The following is a 23466-nucleotide window of genomic DNA, read 5'->3' on the forward strand; positions in this document are numbered from 1 at the left end:
TATTAACGAATGATTTGATTGATTTACGTTGAAATAATCTTGCGATGGTTACACATGGAACAAAAATCATTGGAGAAGATGGATATAACGACCGTTAAACTTTCAATGCTTTATGCAAAGGCACCCGTTGCAATCTATATCTCCCGTGATGGTCTGGATTGGACTCGGACAGAGTATCACATTCGGATTTTTATTGAACTCATAGATTTCTAAGTAAGACTCACTGTTCCTGAGACAGTGAAAATAATTTACGACAAGTCTTTGTTTTGATAGCGGCCCCACCATCAGTAAATAGAGAACAACATCAACAGAATCACCGTGAGTGGTGGTTTTAGTATGTAGATCTTCGAATAACTATTACCGTGATGGAAGCCATATATTGGATGACTTTTCGGAAAAAATATATTGAAAATGAGTGAAAAATAAAGTTATTTTTGCAACAATAAATCAGTTTCTCGTGAATGAACTAAAAAACTTAATAGACTAGTTAACATGTAATTAGTTTATAATATATCTATTATCTCCGTATAACAAGATGGAGTAACGAAACCGGGAGTAACGCTAATTTTAACTGTAACTTAATCAGCACCTCCCAGCGTGTGATAAAGGCAGCAAAACTTATTTGATCGTAACCAAGTAACGTTTCAAGGTACCTATAACAATAATTTGTCTTAAACTGTACCGTTTTCAATTATTGCGTATATATGAAATAAAGCAGCGTGTAATTCTTTAAATTACTTATCGAGATATATAATTTAACGATTCTTTCTACTGTTATATCCTGTCAGAATATATATATATATATATATATATATATATATATATATATATATATATATATATATATATATATATATATATATATATATATGTCAAACTCATCAAATATATTCACTTTAAAATGATTTTATTGGAAAAAAGTGGCGAAATAAAATGTAAATAACTGACACTGTTGTTGCAGAATATAAAAATGGTGGTAGGGCCATATTATAAAACAAATGAAGTATACTTGTGGAGTTAATTTAATATTGAATTATTAGGTACTTGCATGAATTTGCGATATCTATTGTATGAGTAACAGATGTATAGAGTTACGAAACAACCTAACCTATCTGTTAAATTCTATTGTTTTGATATTCCTCTACATTTCTGCAGAAATCTGCAGCATAAGCCCAGTATATATCAGTTATTGCTTTTGGTTTCAATGATTTAAAAGAGTTAATATTGATGTTAGTGGCAGAGAATAACCTAGAAGACCAAAACAGTTCGAAGACGATAAATCACAAGACTTATTTGGGCGAAAATCCAGCTCGAAGTCTGGAAGAACCGCTTCAATATCACGGTTTCATTACTTGGTAGTCAAAAACGAAGTGTTTCTTGTGGTGTATTGTGACTGGTCATGAAAAGTGAATCTACTAAGACACACTAAGAGATCCAGGTGGGACGTCGACATCAATTCCAAAGCCGAATATAACATATGGTGGGAAGACTAAAATGAACGAAACTGTTACAGTAGATATTTATGAATGTCAACCGAATCAAATGAATGACGTATTATTGTAAAAAATGACCAGCAGTAGCGAGTAATACACGCAAAATCATTATCTTTAAAAAATAATCAATATATTTAAACAAAGTGCTAATTAATCCACACTGAAACTGAACAAATGATAAATATACATATAAGTATGCAATAGAGGTATAGATTTTACCAGCTTTCTTGATTTTTCACAGATTTTATATACAAAATACATCGTCTATTTAATTTTTTTTGTAAATACGTCATCAAGATGTTTAATGTATTACCTGCCGCAATTTGTAAATTCGTTTTAGAATCAGACAGTATTTTCTATTTCATTTTATTCTAGTTAAAAAGAGACACAATGCTGTCTGATTAGTTCGAACAAGTAAACGAATGTGCCTGTCAAACTCGTCGGGTTGTCAGACGTATTCAAAATTCTTGAAAGAGGTTATAACTCTAACCTATAAATTATTGTGGCTGTATAATTAACTGTAGTTTTTAAAAGTACTATAATGTTAAAATAAATTATATTTGATAACATTTTTGTTCAATTATTTTATTTAGATTAGAATTTTGTTGTATATCAAAGGCCAACTGAACTAAAACTCAGAGTTTATGCGACAATATTGTGACGTTTTGACGTCACAAATCTAGATGACTTATGTAAAAATAACTTTGAATAGACTATATATACAAAACCTGGACATGATTTTTCTATATTCTTCCTATGATCCAGATATATCTCCGTGCGATTATAATTTTCCTTTGTAGTGGGTTAATTCTTATTCAGTGCTTTTTTTAATTATTGGTATATAAACCTAAACCAATATTGATCCGTTTTTGGCTTCTAAATATCAAAATCTTAGTTATAATTTATAAAACAATGACTTTTCAATACAAGTTATTTTAAAGGAACAGGATCAGTCAAAACAATTACTTTTTCATATCCGCGCTTTTATAAAAATATAAAACCTCTTAACTCTTCTAAAAACAGCAGTTCTAAATATAGAACGGAAACTTATTACGGTTTTTTTTTATCTAAACCGATCGGTTATATATTTATTGCCGACAATTATAAATCCTTGTTTTTATTGTTTGGTCGATGCTGACTAATCCGCTCTCTGTTATATCTAGTCGACAACAATGTACACAAAATCTCAAACGATGTCAAGCTTGGATGCGAACGGCGAAGAAGGAAAAAACTTCGTCTGCTATCGAATCCGTTCTTTAGTTTGCCTTTAAAGTACGTGTCCGTTTTAATCCAACCGGAGAATTTTAATTTTAAATTGATATTAATTAAATATTGTAATATTAGGACTGTTAACATCAAAATTCTTTGGAAGATCTGAAGACATACGCACTGACATAAGGCTGAAGAACTACTGTGGCCTTTCTTAATTGTAAATTTACCGATGGTACACAACATACCTAAATACCAAAACTAACAGCACGAAGAAAGTAGAAAAGGAGAATAATATAGCACTTCTCTTAAAGATTACTCATAGAACCCTAAAAGGTCAATTGAAAACTCCCCGGCCTACCATAGTAAAGCACTTTTTTTGACAAAATTAGTTTTTTTATTCAACATAATTCCCTTCAAGGGTGATACACTGATTATAGCGACCCTCCAAATTTTCGATACCATTTGTGTAGTACGATTTGTCCTTTGCTTCAAAATAGGCTTCAGTTTCGGCAATCAGCTCTTCATTCGACGAAAACTTTTCAGATCTGAGAACAGGAAATAGTCGTTGGGGGCCAGATCTGGAGAAGACGGTGGATGGATGGATTTTTGCCATTGTTTTAACTAACTTGTGACACGGCACATAGTCTTGATGAAGCAGCACTTTCTTTTCTTCAAATACGGCCGTTTTTCGGCGATTTTGTCCTTCATACTATAATAGTCGGTGTTGATGGTCCTTCCTTTTTCAAGGTAGTCAATGAAAATTATTCCATGCACATCCTAAAATACAGATCCCATAACCTTGTTAGCCCACTGTTGCGTTCTCCCACGCTTTGGAGCGGGTTCATCGTGTGCAGTCCACTCGGATGACTGTTGATTGGACTTCGGAGTGAAATGATGGAGCCATGTTTCATCCATTGTCACATATCGACGCAAAAACTCGAGTTTATTACGCTTGATTATCTTCAAACACTCCTCGGAATCATCAACTAGTCGTTATTTTTGGTCGCGCGGCACTCACTTTGCACAGAGCTTTCTCATACCCAAATAGTCGTGAATGATATGATGTACACTTCAGTTGATATCTTTGAGTGTCTGCTATTTCATTCAATTTCAATTCAACTTCAACTTTCGGCCCTTATGGTGTAATATACTATTTACTATGGTAGGCAGGGGACTTTTCAATTGATCTGTTATATGAATAAAGCTGAATATTATATCAGAAAGCATATATAAGAGGCCTTGTTAAAAAGAATATTTTTGTGAATGCTCTACTATGTGAATCTTTATAGAAATTTTACAAATTCAGGATAGAATGGGCAATACTTAACAAATTCCTGTATTTATTTGACTGAACATGTATGATACTAATAACCATATATAATGAAACATGTTTTTGTTTGTTTTTAATACAGTACTAACCATATCTTAACTAAAACATTCCTGCCCCAATAAAACTACGTTTAAATATGCAGAACATGTATCATTCGAATATTGTATTGTATAACTGTCCTCTTTTCCGTATTGCCCGTTGTCTGTTTTAATATCATTACCTCACATTTATTGAAACAATAGATAAGAACGCCATGTGTCACCCGATTACTTTTACGCTTACATTAAATTACAATAAAAAAATAACCGCTTTTTGAACGTAAAATGTTTCTTTATTATGTAATATTTTATAAGATAATTAACTAAATACTTTCAATGTTTTATGGATGGATCTATGGATTGGATGGATTTTATGGATCTATCATGGATGATTTATAATCAAGATAAGTGCTTCGTACTTTTAACTTCTAAACTAGTAAAATGATTAATCCAAATTGTTAAATTTTGATGTAAAATTCGTTAGGAAAAAGTTTTTCTATTCAGATAATTCACCATTTCGAAGAAACGAAGCATCCCTTTATTGAAGAATAGCTTCTTGAGACATTTCTGAACCGATTATTCTGATGAGAATTCGATGAAATCTTTCACTATATAGTTTCTTTTTAATGTAGGAGTATAAAAAAAGAATCATTGGGTGCTAAATCAGAACTGTATAGTGTATGGCCTGTCAAAAATTCGACTGGAAAATGTTAATCGTGATTGGTAAAGATTCGCCACTTTTACGACGGTTTTTGAATTATTGACCAAGACTTCATATACCATTCAGAATTGACGGTGTTAGGTTGCCCTAAAAAATATTCGACCATCTGCTTCAATTATAATGATACAAAAATGTCCACGAATCCTGAATCTCGCTCAAATTACAAATTGTTCCGAATAATGTTATGGACAACAATACCAAGCTTCCAATGAAGATGTTAGATGACAATATTTAGTACCGTTAAGGCCAGAAATATACTAGTAAACCTCGTAGCGTTTCGCAACGATGTAATGATCCCTATCGAGATCATCAGATGGACACAGTTTCAACAAATTACGAAAAAACAAGTTAACCAGTGTGTAAATGTTGAAGAAATCAAAAGAGTGAAAAATATGAATGACTCGAATCTTGTTCAAATTACAAAATGTACCGATGAATGTTATGGTCAACAATACCAAGCTTCCAATAAAGATGTGAGATGACGCCTGATAATATTTAGTACTGCCAAGTCCAGAAACATACTAGTAACCCTCGTAGCGTCTCGCAGCGATCTAATGATCCCTGTCGAGATCATCAGACGGACAAAATTTCAATAAATTACGAAAAAACAAGTTCGCCAGTTCGTAAATGTTGAAGAGAGCAAGACAGTGAAAACTTTTGAGTTAGTTAAGGAACAGATCTAGGTTAAAAACATATTACATACAGGGGTGTATTGGAGAACAGGAACTTTAAAATCCTTCTTACCATTCAATCATAAGTAAGTTGGGTTCAGTAAAACTTACCTCTGATTTACAGATTCCCAGGAATTTAAAACATATTTTAAATACGGTGTAGTACTCCATCAATTGAAAATTATCCGTGAATCTTACCTGAAAATAATAATAGACAATTAAAATTTGATAGTTGATATATTAATCAATATAAATGGACAAAAAAATCGACAATAACCGATCGTCGATGTTTCAAGACTGATATAATGACGAACAATAATTATAAATGTAATAAAATCCATTTCCCAATACCATTCCAAGCCTTGCACTTTTTGTTTTAATAAAATCGTATATTAACTCGAATAACTAGCGATGAAATGTAATGGTCGTTGGTTCGTCTGGTGAACTGCAAAAAGAAGTAGTAATCGTGGATGATACCAGGGTGTATTGAATAGTTGTTCGTTTTTTATATACTGAGAGAAAATTGTGAATTTTATCAGTAATAAAATGTCTGTCTGTAGTCAAGTCATTGGATTGAATTGTTATATTGATTGAAAAGTATTTTTTAGTGCCGTGTAAGATATATTACTGTTAATAAATTATATTTGTTACCTTACATGTTGCTTTATTTTCTCTTTTTTCTGTTAAACTTAAATATGTTTATAAATGGTGTTAGTTTGTGAATTCCAAAATATATATTGTACTCTTCAAGTGTACGAATATTTTACTAGAACTATAATTTTGGTTTGTTATTGTTGTGTTTATGTATTGATAATTAACAACATTTAAGTTCTCTTTTTTCTTACCAAACTTATGTTAAACTGAAAGATATTTATAAAAGATTGTTCATGTTACATTTTTATATTATCAGAGATTTGTGAATGAAGTTGATTTCCAAGAATCGGCAACGTGGCAAATTCAAATCCTCGTGCGTGTGCTCTAATTCGCTAGAATTAAACATTATCAAACAGGATTTGGCTTAAACTACCACCTTCACTCGATATTTTTTAATTATATTTCCCACATATTTCGCCTTTATACTGCTGGATATTATGTTCCTTGAAGGAGCCTCTCTCCAAAGTTTGGAGACTTGACCGAGCAATAAATAAGTATGTCGTCCGAAAAAAATTGGTAGGTGAGCCTTCAGTCCCCGGCCGGACAAGTTTAGACGTGGTGAAATGAGCATCGAAGACGGTGAACGCAGTGGACGCTCGAAAGAGGTTGTTACCAACGAAAACATTTAAAAAATCTACAAAATGATTTTGAATGACCGTAAATTGAATGAAATAGCAAATAGATCATATCATTCACGAATATTTGGGTATGAGAAAGCTCTGTGTAAAGTGGGTGCCGCGCGAGCTCACTTTTGGCCAAAAACCACGACGAGTTGATGATTCGGAGCAGTGTTTGAAGATGATCAAGCGTAACAAGCCCGAGTTTTTGCGTCGATATGTGACAATGGATGAAACATGGCTTGAAGGGAATTATATTGAATAAAAAAAACTAATTTTGGCAAAAATATGTGTTTTACTATGGTAGGTCGGGGACTTTGCAATTGACCTGTTGTTAATGAATGGGTTTCCCGAAACCAAGATAGACGCTTGAGATTCATACGCTTGAACACCTTACACATATGGGCAAATGGTGATGGAAATGGGACGGTAGCTTGAGGGAGATGTCCAGTGTTCGCCCTTCTTCCCTATTGGGATCAGGATAGAGTGGATCCAGGAGGGTGGAAAGGAATCATCTGGTAGACATTATGATTAGTAAAGAACGAACTATTCCAGACACCCTCGTACTTATTAGACTTAAACCATTTGCAAATTTTTCTACTACAGTCGACTGGCCGCCGTCAGATTAGAACGAAACTGACCTAAAAATATGTATTCGCCGATATAACGATTTTTTCTCGGGTTTTCTGAATCGCGTCCAACTTCAATTTACAAGAGAAAGCATCCGTGATTGGTCGAACTTAAACGATGATGAAAGTTCGGGCTTTAATTTGTAATGGTCGCCGGTGATAGTCGACGGCGTCGAATGAATCTTGATCTCCCGGCACGGCCATTAATGTAAAGGAGGTTGAAAAATAGAAGAAGCGGCGGAAAATCGACAGGTATCGCTTTTTTTCGCTGACAAATTTATTGCCAGTCGAAGAACACGCCAGCCAGACGAGCTGGTAAACGACGACGTAATTACCGACAGTTAACAAACAGTTGTTAAAGTCAAAGTAAAAAAAGACAGTGTTAAAAATCTTCATTCAACACGTTTTGTTAAAAAATATAAATAATATAGTCAGACTATATTATCCTTGTCATTTTATTTTATTTAAAAAGAGATGTATCTCGGTACCGCTAGCAAATCTAATATATCCATCATTCAACGGTTCCAAAATAAAGTGTTGCGTGCCATTGTTGATGCTCCGTACTATATTTCAAATAAAGTGATACAACGTGATATTTCTCTTGAACCTATAACGAGTGTAATTCAACGTGTTTGTGTGAAGTACTTCGAAAAAGTGTCGGTGCATCCCAATGTACTCTCTAATCAGCTAAATATGCGACGTGTTAGTGAAGTGCGTAGACTAAAACGTTTATGACCACCTGATCTAATTACTGGACATATGTAGACTTTAGAATAAGACTATAAGACTAATTAATTAAGATACTATTTTATACAGAAGATAAGTGCTTAATGCTTAATGAAGTGATTTTCTACATGCCATGTATATATATATATATATATATATATATATATATATTATATATATATATATATAATATAGACATAAGAAATACTTATTGCCAATAGGGCAGATTGTGGAATCACGAAGAGCAATAAAACAACTACCAACTGATTAGTTTGAAGTCGATGTCGAGCCCAAACAATACAAAAATAATAATAAAATTTTGTGACATATACACAAAATTAAATTATAAACAAAACAAAGTTAATTTGTCGCTCGCCACCGAATTCAAAATGGTACATGTTATATTTTGCGAAAGTAATATCGTCATATAGACTTATACCTCTTAGAAAATGTCAAGTTTCGTGCCCGAAAACCTACATTTCTACTTTTCTACTACCTACTTTTCTTATTTAGTCAAAAGAGCTGCTGAAAGTTTTCTGGTAGAAACTTGAGAAACGTTGAGCATGTTCTAACCTTAAAAACATGCGACAAGCGGTTTCGAAAATTCAAAAGTGATGATTTCGATGTACAAACTTCAAAGATATGAAGCCGTAAGAGTTTTTGGAAATAACGACACATTAACTGTGGCCCAGGAAACGGCTAGAGACCGTTTACGAGAAATAGCGAATATTCAAAAGATGGGAAAACGGGTGCCACATCAATTGAACAACCTGTAAAAGGAAAATCGAAAAATCATCTGTGAAATGCTGCTTAAGAAGTCGGAACCGTCAATGATCGGAAGACATTTCTGCATCGAATAGTGACGGGTGATGAAAAGTGGATTTTTCGTTATAGTGAGAAGTGGTTATCACCTGGTGAAGCCGGCCGATCGACTCCAAAACCAAATCCTTTTGGTCGCAAGATAATACTCTGTGTTTGTAGAACCAGAGACCGTTAGGGAACTAAACACTTTAACCATTACATCATAGAGCAGTTGTTTACAATAGTTCTACGAGGTCTTGTATGCTATAGTTAGTGCTTAAAAAACAAAGTGAATGGCTTTTGCACTTGCGGTTTTCCGTCATATCAGCTCAGTAATAACATTATAAACAAATATCTGATTATTTTAGATAAAAAATATGTGAAGACATTGTACGTACCTCTGAAATTTTAGCGTTTCCATCGACTTCTCCCCCATTCCCCCCAACAGATGAGACCACCACGCAAGTGCACTCTTTGGAATAAAAAAAGAAATTTGAATATCGGTCCACAATTGATGGAGAAACCGGCGAACATACATTAAAAGAAATATGTACAGCCGAACATAAAACTTCCCCCTTTTTCAAAGTCTGTTAAAGACACTACCTTGTGACGCATTTACTCTGAAGTGACGACGAGAAATATAGAATTTGAGAATCTGGCTTCACCTGACTTATTACAATTTATTTGCTATTGATGCACATAAATGAAAATATGAGAATGTGGATCATAACAAAGAGTTAATATACAAATTGCAATAATTCAAATATTAGTCAAACTTTATCTATATTAATGGATATCTTCAACCGTCGAGACCTAAATAAATAATTTACTGTTGACTGATGATTTATATAGTGTATTTATTGGCATATTGATAATGTTTTGAATTAATCTCCAATTTACGTGTCAGAGATATAGATATTTCAAATAAAATATTGTCTAAACTTTGTTTTTAGTGCTATAACCTGACTTGGAGAGATATAATTGACATTTTGTTATCTCTATGTTCGAAAAAATTGCAATATTTGACCATAACAGGTCAATTGAAAAGTCCCGGCCTACCACCTTTTGGGAGTCGACTGCGATCACCGTCTTCGGTGCTCATTTCACCACGTCTAAACTTAGCATACCTATCATTAATGATTGATTTTATTGGGGCACTGTCCGGAAACTCTGCATCAAGCCAAGTTTTTGCTTCAACTGTATTTTTCCGTTTGAAAAGCAATATTTTATCAACACGCGAAATTCCTTTTTATCCATTTCGTTCACAATAATAAAAGTTGCTTCACTCAAAATGCTGTAATTCACAAACTAAAGATCCGACAGCTGTCAAATTTATACAAGCATCTTTTGAGGGTTTTTCTAACCAAAAAAACATAGGGATTCTAGTAGCCCCATCTATGTGTCAGGCTGGGGACATTTCATTGACGTGTTATTTAGATTTTTGTCCAAAAATTTCGAAAATGCCGAAAATCTCCTGGCTGGTCAAAAGGAGACTTTAAAATATATTTTAAAAAATATATTTTTAAATTTCAAATAAGCAGGAATTGATGAAAATATAAAAATTTGGATACAAATTGGATAATTTAAATATAAAACTTGTTTAAACTTTGTTTTAACCAATGTCTCCGAATTTATGACAAAAAAAATCAATTTTAATATTTATTTTGCCGTAACATATATCACTATATTTAGCATTTAAATACTTAAGCAATTACACTACTGATTTATTGCCTAATATAATATTTATTTAATTCCACAATACCTATTACAGAACTATTTTTTACGAATTCCTATATACACACAAAACAAATAAAAATTTTATTACTTTCAATATTTATGATTAAAAATACTCGATCGCAAAACGAGAAAAAATGAGAAGCAGAGAGAGAGAGAGAGAGACGGAGGGAGAGAGAGAAAAATAAACAACTTAACGATATTGCTCAAGGATTTTCATGCAAATTTCGTGTGGTAAAATGGTAGAAATTTTAACGATTACTCGATGGAACTGGTCGGACCTTACACTCTGATCGGAAACATTCTCTACCAAAACGTGTACGACTAATTGGCGATATCCTTGGACTAGAATCTATTAGAATAATGTGATTTAATATACAATGATTTGTATATAGTTAAGTTATATTGTAATTTATCGGTTATATATCTAAAGTAATTGGATTATATCCGATAAAGTTTAATTTTTCCCTCTCATTTCTGATCTCAAATACAAAGTTTTCGACAAAAAATATGGCTCACCCTATATTATAAGAGACAATTCCTTGCTGTTTCTTTTCCATTAAAATAATCACATGTTAATGAGACTTAGAGGAATTATAAAGAACTTCACGCTGAATCGATTGGTTGTAATAGTAACTTTGAAATAAACTTGTGCTTTTAAGTTATACAATGAAAAGTGTATTTTCAAAAATTTAATAGATATCTGTTTACCTCTCATTCATATTAGGGTAATTTAATGTAGCTCTTCATTTATTTCACTACAAAATACATATATAGTCTATTCAAAGTTTTTTTGTACATACGTCATCAAGATGTTTAATGTATTTCCAGTCGCAGTTTGTAAATTCGTTTTAGAATCAGACAATGTTTTCCTACTCATTTAATTCTAGTTAAAAAGAGACACAATGTTATCTGATTAGTTCAAACAAGTAAATTAATGAGCCTGTCAAAGTCGTCCGGTTGTCAGACGTATGCAAAATCCTTGAAAGCAATATGTAGCGGTTATAACTCTAACCTATAAACTATTGTGGCTGTATAATTAACTGTAGTTTTTAGATGCACCGTAATGTTAAAATAAATTATATTTGATAATATTTCTGTTCGATTATTTTATTTAGATTAGAATTTTGTTGTATGTCAAAGCCAAACTGAACTAAAACTCAAAGTTGATGCGGCAACATTGCGATGTTTTGATGTCACAAATTTAAATGACTTATGTGTGAAATAACTATGGACGGACTAAACTTTTGCTGCCATTTCTATTCAAAAAATCGCAGTTATAAAGAAGTTTACGCTGAATCGAATGCTAGTATAATAATTTATATATATCTATAAAAACTATGAAGCAATTTAATATGAATTTTCGTCTATTTCGCCATAACATACATATATTTTGATAGTTTTATCTTTGTCTGGGATGGAAAAAAATTGGACTACATCCCATTGGGAGTTCTGATGTCAGGATGGAACTTCCGATAAGTACCTTTCTGTTAATTTCGAACCGTCAACACCATATAGTATGTTTTTCGTAGTATAACATTCGATCCAGAGTAAATCCGATGCTACAGTCTCAAATCGCAAGTAAATATAAGATTCTTAACAGCAAACAGTACTCTAAAATATTCTTCTCCATCTTATCTGTCTTAGAGACCAAGAAAGTCTCAGTCTTAGAGCACCAGATGAGAGAAAAACAAGGAACAATATATAACAATATATAGCTGTAATGGAACAAGTCAGTTAAAATAAATGTTACTATTATTAACAATTTTCCTTAATAAGCTATAACTTCGTGTTCTTCATCAAACAATGTTACTTAATAAATGTCATATTAATATTACTATTGACCCTAATAATTATTAAAAAGAGTATAATGACTGAAAGTTTAGTCTAATAACATCAGGAATACAAAGTCATTATATAAGATATAACAGCAAAAAAAGTCTTCATCTTTTTTATATAAAAAAATCGGGATTTATAGTTAAAAAATGAAATCAAAATATTCTCAAATATTAGCCATTAACGTTATGATGTAAAACCATTTGGTCATATTTCTACTAAGAACATTTTCTCCTATTAGACATTTTCTTTAGTAGACTCTCAATTCGCTTCTCAACATGATATGGTTATTCTGAGCGATGATCTAGGTTATGTTGACCTTTTTAACTCATTTTGATAATAAAATTGTATTATTCATATTGATTTGATATAAACGATAGAAGTTTTGACAGTGACTATAATAAATAACCCTTCCCAACTAACAATGAGTCGTAAATTTCGTGAAATTTAGATAAAATTCGTCGTATGGATTATTGTTTTGCTTTTATCGAAACATTGGATAATTGTTCGAGTTTCCGTAATGCATTTGTTTTCAAAACTCAGTAATATCTTTATCGCTATGAGTATTATCGTCATGAGTGAAGGTACACTGGGCGATAGATACGAATAATCTTTATTGTATTTCGTGGACTTTAAATCTGTTTTTATGGATTTACTATAATGTACATAAGAGGTGTCTTCTTGATAAAAAAAAGCCATTTGTCAGGACATAATAGTTATATATACATTGGATTATTATACAAATATTTCGGAAAGAAGATTTTACGTGGCTTGAGGTTATTATACTATGCTGTTCGACTAATATAAATAATCGAATGGTAGTATAAGAATTTTTATAACTCCAAGTTTTCTAGTTTACATTGAAAGATATATTTTCAAAATAAAAATGAAAAAAGATTGTTTAATATCTTAAGAATTATACATGTATTTTGAGAGTTTCATCTCTATCCGAGACGTAGAATAAATTTGAGATTTTTTGCTGCCGTTTCCGTTCAAATAATCGCAGGTTTATGAAAAGTATGAGGATTATAAAGAATATTACGCTGAATCGAATGGTAGTATAATAATTTTGAAACACATTTTAGTTTCTAAGTTATGCAGTGAAATATGTATTTTCAGAAAATGATTGGATTTCAGTTTATGTTTCATATTTTAAAAACTATAAATTCTAGGACAATTTAACATGGATTTTCGTTTCTATCACCCCAAGATACATATATTCTGAGACTTTTATCTTTATCCGAGAGGTAATAGATTTTGGCACATTTTCCATGTATATAGTCGTGAAAATTTGCGATTTTTTGCTATTTTCATATTTTTTGCTGCCATTTCCATTCAAATAATCGCAAGTTTGTGAAAAGTACGAGGATTATAAAGAATTTTACGCTGAATCGAATGGTAGTATAATAATTTTGAAACACATTTTAGTTTCTAAGTTATGCAGTGAAATATCTATTTTCAGAAAATGATTTGATTTCAGTTGTCTCATATTTTAAAAACTATATATTCTAGGACAATTTAACATGGATTTTCGTGTCTATCACTCCAAAATACATATATTCTGAGACATTTATCTTTATCCGAGAGGTAATATATTTTGGCACATTTTCCATGTATATAGTCGTGAAAATTTGCGATTTTTTGCTATTTTCATATTTTTTGCTGCCATTTCCATTCAAATAATCGCAAGTTTGTGAAAAGTACGAGGATTATAAAGAATTTTACGCTGAATCGAATGGTAGTATAATAATTTTGAAACACATTTTAGTTTCTAAGTTATGCAGTGAAATATCTATTTTCAGAAAATGATTTGATTTCAGTTTATGTCTCATATTTTAAAAACTATATATTCTAGGACAATTTAACATGGATTTTCGTTTCTATCACTCCAAAATACATATATTCTGAGACATTTATCTTTATCCGAGAGGTAAAATATTTTGGCACATTTTCCATGTATATAGTCGTGAAAATTTGCGATTTTTTGCTATTTTCATATTTTTTGCTGCCATTTCCATTCAAATAATCGCAAGTTTGTGAAAAGTACGAGGATTATAAAGAATTTTACGCTGAATCGAATGGTAGTATAATAATTTTGAAACACATTTTAGTTTCTAAGTTATGCAGTGAAATATCTATTTTCAGAAAATGATTTGATTTCAGTTTATGTCTCATATTTTAAAAACTATATATTCTAGGACAATTTAACATGGATTTTCGTTTCTATCACTCCAAAATACATATATTCTGAGACATTTATCTTTATCCGAGAGGTAAAATATTTTGGCACATTTTCCATGTATATAGTCGTGAAAATTTGCGATTTTTTGCTATTTTCATATTTTTTGCTGCCATTTCCATTCAAATAATCGCAAGTTTGTGAAAAGTACGAGGATTATAAAGAATTTTACGCTGAATCGAATGGTAGTATAATAATTTTGAAACACATTTTAGTTTCTAAGTTATGCAGTGAAATATCTATTTTCAGAAAATGATTTGATTTCAGTTTATGTCTCATATTTTAAAAACTATATATTCTAGGACAATTTAACATGGATTTTCGTTTCTATCACTCCAAAATACATATATTCTGAGACATTTATCTTTATCCGAGAGGTAAAATATTTTGGCACATTTTCCATGTATATAGTCGTGAAAATTTGCGATTTTTTGCTATTTTCATATTTTTTGCTGCCGTTTCCGTTCAAATAATCGCAGGTTTATGAAAATCACCACGATTATAAAGAATTTTCCGCTGAATCGAATGGTAATATAATAGTTTTGAAACACATTTTAGTTTCTAAGTTATGCAGTGAAAAATGTATTCTCAGAAAATGACTGAATTTCAGTTTATGTCACATATTTTAAAAACTATAAATTCTAGGACAATTTAACATGGATTTTCATTTCTATCACCTCAAAATACATACATTCTGAGACATTTATCTTTATCCGAGAGGTAAAATATTTTGGCACATTTTCCATGTATATAGTCGTGAAAATTTGCGATTTTTTGCTATTTTCATATTTTTTGCTGCCGTTTCCGTTCAAATAATCGCAGGTTTATGAAAATCACAAGGATTATAAAGAATTTTCCGCTGAATCGAATGGTAATATAATAGTTTTGAAACACATTTTAGTTTCTAAGTTATGTAGTGAAAATGTATTTTCAGAAAATGACTGGATTTCAGTTTATGTCACATATTTTAAAAACTATAAATTCTGGGACATTTTAACATGGATTTTCATTTCTATCACCCCAAAATACATACATTCTGAGACATTTATCTTTATCCGAGAGGTAAAAGGTTTTGGCACATTTTCCATGTATATAGTCGTGAAAATTTGCGATTTTTTGCTATTTTCATATTTTTTGCTGCCGTTTCCGTTCAAATAATCGCAGGTTTATGAAAATCACCACGATTATAAAGAATTTTCCGCTGAATCGAATGGTAATATAATAGTTTTGAAACACATTTTAGTTTCTAAGTTATGCAGTGAAAAATGTATTCTCAGAAAATGACTGAATTTCAGTTTATGTCACATATTTTAAAAACTATAAATTCTAGGACAATTTAACATGGATTTTCATTTCTATCACCTCAAAATACATACATTCTGAGACATTTATCTTTATCCGAGAGGTAAAATATTTTGGCACATTTTCCATGTATATAGTCGTGAAAATTTGCGATTTTTTGCTATTTTCATATTTTTTGCTGCCGTTTCCGTTCAAATAATCGCAGGTTTATGAAAATCACCAGGATTATAAAGAATTTTCCGCTGAATCGAATGGTAATATAATAGTTTTGAAACACATTTTAGTTTCTAAGTTATGCAGTGAAAAATGTATTCTCAGAAAATGACTGAATTTCAGTTTATGTCACATATTTTAAAAACTATAAATTCTAGGACAATTTAACATGGATTTTCATTTCTATCACCTCAAAATACATACATTCTGAGACATTTATCTTTATCCGAGAGGTAAAATATTTTGGCACATTTTCCATGTATATAGTCGTGAAAATTTGCGATTTTTTGCTATTTTCATATTTTTTGCTGCCGTTTCCGTTCAAATAATCGCAGGTTTATGAAAATCACCAGGATTATAAAGAATTTTCCGCTGAATCGAATGGTGATATAATAGTTTTGAAACACATTTTAGTTTCTAAGTTATGCAGTGAAAATGTATTTTCAGAAAATGACTGGATTTCAGTTTATGTCACATATTTTAAAAACTATAAATTCTGGGACATTTTAACATGGATTTTCATTTCTATCACCCCAAAATACATACATTCTGAGACATTTATCTTTATCCGAGAGGTAAAAGGTTTTGGCACATTTTCCATGTATATTATTGTGAAAATTAGCGATTTTTTGCTATTTTCATATTTTTTGCTGCCGTTTCCGTTCAAATAATCGCAAGTTTATGAAAATTACGAGGATTATAAAGAATTTTATTTTATAAGTATTATAACCTTTATTTATTCAAGTTTTTATGATTTAAAGGAAATCTATAGAATAGACATGGATTCAAGGGAAATGAACATGCAAAAATAGAAGTTTACTTGGATAAGAACGAATTAATAGTAAGAAAACGTGTAAACTTATAACTAAATATTTTCAATCTAGTTGAGATAAACGATAAGAATATTATTTCACCAATCTGAAACATTATCTCTAAATATTTTCCAAAAATTTTTCTGTTCATTTCACATACACACACACACAAACACCCGCGCCGCTGATTAGTCAATCGAAAAGTTGGCCACGCAAAACAAAACTTCGGTCTTGTTCGGTTTCAGGTTATCGGCACTTTCCATTTCTGCACGGGACAATTTTACCGCCCGATTTCTGGACTTAATGAGATAATTACAGCGCGACATGGAATTTCTAACATAACACCTACCGGTGGTGGCCGTTGTTGTTTTTCCTACGGAATTTACCGATGTGTAGATAATGCCGCCATTATTGTAATTATCGCGGCAATTAATAAGACGAAAACACGAAATCCGAGCCGACGCTAACGCAGCACTCGTTTCCGAGATCTAGGCTTACTGCGACCGAGGAAAATCGTTATTGAATTAGCTAGTTTTTTTTCCTGAGCGCTGAGTTCGAGAAAGTGATTTGCGATGAAGGTGTAGGATCCGTGATAGATGATTGCATGATAATAATAGGCTAGATGACCACCATAACATGTCATACTTGACAATGACAATTCTAGGAAATTCTAGGAAATAAATGGATTTGGAAGAAAAAATTACGTTTCAAATAATGTAATTTTAAATGCGCGCTAAAACGCTCCAAAACTGCGCGTGATGTAGTTGTTTTGATCACATTGGACGGTTTGGACATCTACAGGTCTTATTTATACATTATTTTACTATTTTCTGTGTTATAATTAGACATACTAATGTGTATGGATGGTGTAAGGGTCCCTGTTGTAATTATACATCGGTAAAAATTCCAAACAGGTTGTGTATTTTCCTTGTAAGGTAGAAAAATATGGTTAAGTCTTGCAAGACGCGAATCAGTCGATATATTTTGAACATCGGTAATTTATTCACAGCAATAAGACTATTCTATGTAAGTATTTATTATTTTAAGTGTCTTTAATTATGTCCAAAGTTTAATTAACATAATATTGAGACTAATAACACTGTTGATAACATTTGAGGTTAGGCCTCACTTGTTTTGTTTATTGTCTATGTAAGTCTAATAATTTTGTTCTTTTTCCAGTTATTAAATAATATGGATGATTATATTTAATGTAATGTGATGGATTTGGTCGTACAAGTGTGCATGAAGTCAGTATATATTTCTACATAATTCGAATGCCAACCAAACAGAAGAACATTAACTGCTGTTCATAACCGAATGAGCCTATGTTCTCAAATTTTTCAAGGGGCTATATTTCACCAGGTTAGGGGCAGCTGATACATATTTAATTGAACAATGTGAAGTTTTTGCACAGTGGTGTGTGTGAGTTCTAGCAAACAGAAGTTTGAAACAGAAATTTCTAACAATACTTCGGTACAGACATATGAAGATGATGAACCGACATGTCACTGAAACCAATGAAGTAAAATAAACTAAGCAGAGATTTAGTTTAAGAATTCATAGGAGGACTTAATATGTTAAGTATGTCTAAACACAAATTTTGTAAAGTTCTTGATGAAATATAGCAGTCAGGCTTATTAGTAAATCTCTTATTAAAATAAGCTTCAAAATTACAATTTGTGCATTTTATTGACTCAAATACTACAAGGGGTATTGAAAATGATATATCAAATAATACTATTTGATATATCATTTTCAATATACTGAAAAAGTGTATCCAATAGACAGAATATATTCCACAGAGTTGTTAAGAGTGTAAGAAAATTAAATATCTATCAAGTGTATGTAATTACTATCAACTATGTAAAATTGACATTTTGGTAGCCCTGTCAAGTACATTTACATTTGTATCTTCATATTATCATTTACTTGACTTTCTTCAATATTCTACTCGAATACTCATTCACTTCAATTCTCAAATCATTCACAAAGTTCTAGTATTCTTTTTTAACATTATTATTTTTAGTTCAGTTCAGTCAAGTTTAGGTGATTTCTATCATTCATCTATCTTACATAGTAATACTAAATATTATTATATAAATTAGAATTTGTTTCTATCATACATTTATTTTATACGTTGTTTTCCTTTTTTTTTTCTACTAAGTCACAGCCTTAATTAAATAAATGTTCATATATTTTGTGCGAATATAACATCAGATGAGTGATAATTATGATGTGATTCATTATTTTGAATGGGTCGAAATATTTTTTCGTTTCCGAGAAATATTTATCGCGTTGTAGTGTATGTGTGCTCTATTTTTAATGAATATTTAAACAAAATGATAATACGTATGATAAATTAAACTAAGCAATGCAAACTGACTAACGTAAGCTAACGACTAATAATTGATATTTATATCCATTTCGGTGTGAAATTTTGTTCGATAAATGGACTGATTCATACAGAGTATCAAAAAAAAAAACCGGACAAGAACATTTTCCACGCTTATTTACCGACCGAACCGGCAACGCCGCCCGATCGATCTTTGTCTCGCGACCACCGGATTTCGCAAGGCTGTCGAGCCGCTTTTTTCCCGTGTTTTCGCTCGCTATTCGACTAAATGGCGTTGTTCCTACCTTCCAACATCCTACTCCTGGCGAACTCGCCCTGGGGCACCTCGCTCACTCCCTTGGACGCGCTCATCTCGCCGATATCCGACACGTTCACCAACCGAGCATCTTGCGGCGACCGGAAAATAGGAGAAAACACGGACGGGATACGCTGCTGAGGCGGTTTTCGCGACGAGCGTACGCTGCAGGCGAACCGTCGGACCGGGTGCTGGATAAAAAACTGCGATCGAATAATGGAGTTCTCGAAAAGGACGCTCGCGCTGCCGTGCGGTCGGGCCTGGGCGGTCCTTCGAGCCAGCTGATCGCCGTGACGGTGTCCACTTGTCACTGCGACGAGCGTCGGGCCGCTAACGTCGCGATGCTCGCGCGTTTAAGCGTCCCATTGGTGGAGTAACGGCGCCGCGTTGCCGGATCGAGCGCGTTCTCCCCGAAAACGGGACGGATCAGTCGTTCACCCGGAAAACGCGTTGCTCCAGATCTGAAAGTGATATAATAATCTCCTGAGTAACGTAATATAGTACGCATAACGTATAAACGTCCCTTTAAATGTATTACGTTGAATTTTCATTTAATTTTGGCAATTAACAATGGCCTCATTCATTGAAAAATAATTCAATACTAAGATATTAATGAAAATAGTATAAAAAACACAATTTTTTAAGAAAATGTCAATATATTATTAGTAGTTAGTTATTGGCAATTTGTTATGTTGAATTTTAATTTAGTTTTCGGGAATAACAACGGCTTCTAATGTTGAAAACTTAATAATACATTAATAAAAATAATATAAGAAACACTAATTAATCAGATTAAAAAAAAAACATTGTATAAATATTATTAGAAGGTAGTCGTTGGTAATTTGTTATGTTGAATTTTCATCTGCTCTCAATGCCGTTAAAATAATCGCAGGTCAATGAAAATTACAAGAATTATAAAGAATTTTACGCTGAATCGAATGATATATAAAACTGCTAGTTTTCAAGTTATGCAATGAAGTGTATTGTCAAGTATTGTGATATTGATAGTAATGGGATTAATAGCAGACGATTTCTAACATATTCGATAAGACACCGAAAGTGATATTTATACAAAGTGATTGACTCTTGGCTACAGACCACTGCGACAGATAAAAGTCCCGGCGAGATTCCTTTGTCCCATCCGTCACCTGTTCGATAGCCTGCGTGCGTCTCGTTAGGGGATCATCGTTGAACGCCTGAAGATGCGGTGGTTGGTCGATCTGGCAACGTTGCGCCGCTTTGCGTGTCGATCAATATCGAAGGCGACTCGGTGGTGACTCAACGCGGAGGAAATGCGGATGGAAGAAAAAAAACGGCCTACTATGCGGACGAAGGTCGCTGGGCGGCCAGGCAAGGTCACCAGGCCGGAAACTGGGCGACTCGGTCGCGACGACGAGAGTCCCGTGGATTTCTTGAAGACGCCCGGTGTGCGTTGGACGATGGGCTTTTGTTCTCGTGCCCGTATCATTAGTAACGATGAGTGCCGGCGGATTTGGGTAATGGTACCTGTGTAGACGAACGGCTTTGCTTTAAGTAGGTTTATATTTCGTATTTCTAAGGAAAAGGCACATTCAGAAAATTGTGTTTTGTTTAAATGTTAGGAGCTTGCATGTATTTTAATTAGTTTTTCACTTTAGAAAGGCCTTTATTGAGAAAAAATCGCACAGGGGATGGACACCTGTTTTACTCAATATTTATTTATTAATTAATATATATTTTATTATTAATTATAATAGGTGTTGAGTTAATAATGTTTGAATAGTTTCCAATGGAATGTTGTCCCATTTTTGTATCAAAACGTCCGCAAATTACTTCAGTGATGTTGGAGATAGAAACCCAGAGGTAGAATCCAATGTCCTACAACAGCCATTATGGAGTTGACGTTGGCGCTGGTAAGAGCTCTGTTTGTAATACTCACAAATATTTATATAATGTTCAGCAAGAAAACCAACTGAATTTCATAGGTATAAAACATAAAAATGACGCTACGAGTGTTGAAGCATGGGCAATCATAATAAATGAAGGACAATACGAAAAGTTAAAAGAATATATCCATGTATTTATACACGTATATTCTACACCAGACTGTTTTTGCATATTAAACAGATTCGATGAGGAAACAATGATGCTATTTTTTAGTACTGTGCATAATGCTCAATAATATGAGATAATTTTAAAGATAAGTAGATGCCACGCTTTTATTTATTGATAAATAAATTGTATTTGTTGCCTTACATTTGTTTTGTTTTCTCTTTTTCCTCCAAATGGGAAGTTAGTATAATTTGTGAATTCCATAATAAATATTATACTCTTCAACTATACGAATAATTTACAAGAACTATAACTTTAGTTTGTTATTGTAGTTTTATATATATTGATAAATACTTGAAAATGAAAACTGTTTAAAAATGTTCTTCATATTACATTTTTTATGTTATAAGGGGGGGGAAATATACTAAAACATTTTAACTAGGGTCTCCACAGAATTATTAGGTTCTATGATATAATCTAACTTGTAATTTCAAGATAATTTATTCTACTTATATTATAATCTTCAAATATACGTATAATTTTCAACAACTGGCAACGTTGCACATTCAAACCCTTGTATGCATTCTATGATTCTCCTGAATTAGACTCTTGTCTCTATCAAGTCAGTGTCACGTGTCTAGGTTTTATGATCGTAACACCACTTTTTTTGTTGTTTAACGTTGGCTTTTGTTATAGAGGTTTTTGAGATCTCAGCCATGAATGTTAGCTTTGTTCTTTGATCTTCTTGTTTGTTTCAATCGTTGATAGTACACTAAAATATAACCTGCAAGACTTGGAATGTAATTTGAACAATATATACGCGCGGTTTACACAAAAGCAATGTTGCCAACATGCAACAAGATGTATTATATATCATGGATTTCTCCATATTATCGCCTAAGTTTTTTGTACATACGTCATCAAGATGTTTAATGCATTACCTGCCGCAATTTGTAAATTCGTTTTAGAATCAGACAATATTTTCTATCTCATTTTATTCTAGTTAAAAAGAGACACAATGCTGTCTGATTATTTGGAACACGTAAACGAATGAGCCTGTCAAAGTCGTCCGGTTGTCAGACGTATGCAAAATTCTTGAAAACAATAGTGATAAGAGGTTATAATCTTAACCTATAAACTATTTTGGTTATATAATTAACTGTAGCTTTTAGATGTACTATAATGTTAAAATAAATTATATTTAATAACATTTTTGTTGAATTATTTTTTTTAGATTAGAATTTTGTTGTATGTCAAAGCCAAACTGAACTAAAACTCAGAGTTCTGTGGCAAGATCGCGATATTTTGATGTCACAAAATCAGATGACGTATCTACAAATAACTTTGAATAAATTATAATATCATTCCGTAAGTCATTTAGAATTAAATCTGTTCATATCACACAACCTGAATATTCAGTTGCAATATTATTTCATTCCAACAGATCTAAATTATATATTAAGAATATCAGATGGTAAAAGAATGTTTTTCTTTCAAAGAACTCAAGCCGTTGCTATAACTCCGTCACAAAACACTATAATCAACATTTTAACATATATTAAAAACTTATATGATGAAATAAAGCGTTTAGAATTATTTAATTATCTCAACCGTCTAAATACATCTTTTAAAATTAAGCGGAAACAAACAAATGACCGAGTGAGCGAAAGAGAGAGAAAAAATGAATACGTTCACACCAAAAGGAAACACCATTCACTCGATTAAAATTCGTTCGCGGTCGGTATAACAGAGAAAAAAC

The 23466-nt window shown here is 32.2% G+C and overlaps 1 protein-coding gene and 1 long non-coding RNA gene across 5 annotated transcripts in view; one reads left to right on the forward strand and one right to left on the reverse strand.

Annotated features, from left to right (window-relative positions):
* Positions 1 to 23466, reverse strand: part of centrocortin (cerebellar degeneration-related protein 2-like) — a 178501-nt gene that overhangs the window by 65430 nt on the left and 89605 nt on the right. Inside the window, exon 1 of one of the 3 annotated variants that reach the window (XM_076409105.1) lies at positions 19666 to 20025. The exons of the other annotated variants lie outside the window; for them this stretch is intronic. Coding sequence (XP_076265220.1) covers positions 19666 to 19732 — 67 coding nt within the window. The 5' untranslated portion in view covers positions 19733 to 20025. Of the gene's footprint in view, positions 1 to 19665; positions 20026 to 23466 lie in introns of those variants that run through there. 3 annotated transcript variants of the gene reach the window in all.
* LOC143199347 (uncharacterized) lies at positions 20825 to 21571 on the forward strand. 2 transcript variants are annotated; one of them, XR_013006413.1, is made up of 2 exons: positions 20825 to 21209; positions 21439 to 21571. It is a non-coding gene; the product is annotated as an uncharacterized LOC143199347 (long non-coding RNA). The 2 variants fall into 2 exon arrangements; XR_013006414.1 differs by having other exon boundaries at positions 21413 to 21552.

Source organism: Rhynchophorus ferrugineus, unplaced genomic scaffold (assembly GCF_030347505.1).
Source record: "Rhynchophorus ferrugineus isolate W39M unplaced genomic scaffold, kcgeb_rfMv2 rfM7, whole genome shotgun sequence".
NCBI lineage: Eukaryota > Metazoa > Arthropoda > Insecta > Coleoptera > Curculionidae > Rhynchophorus > Rhynchophorus ferrugineus.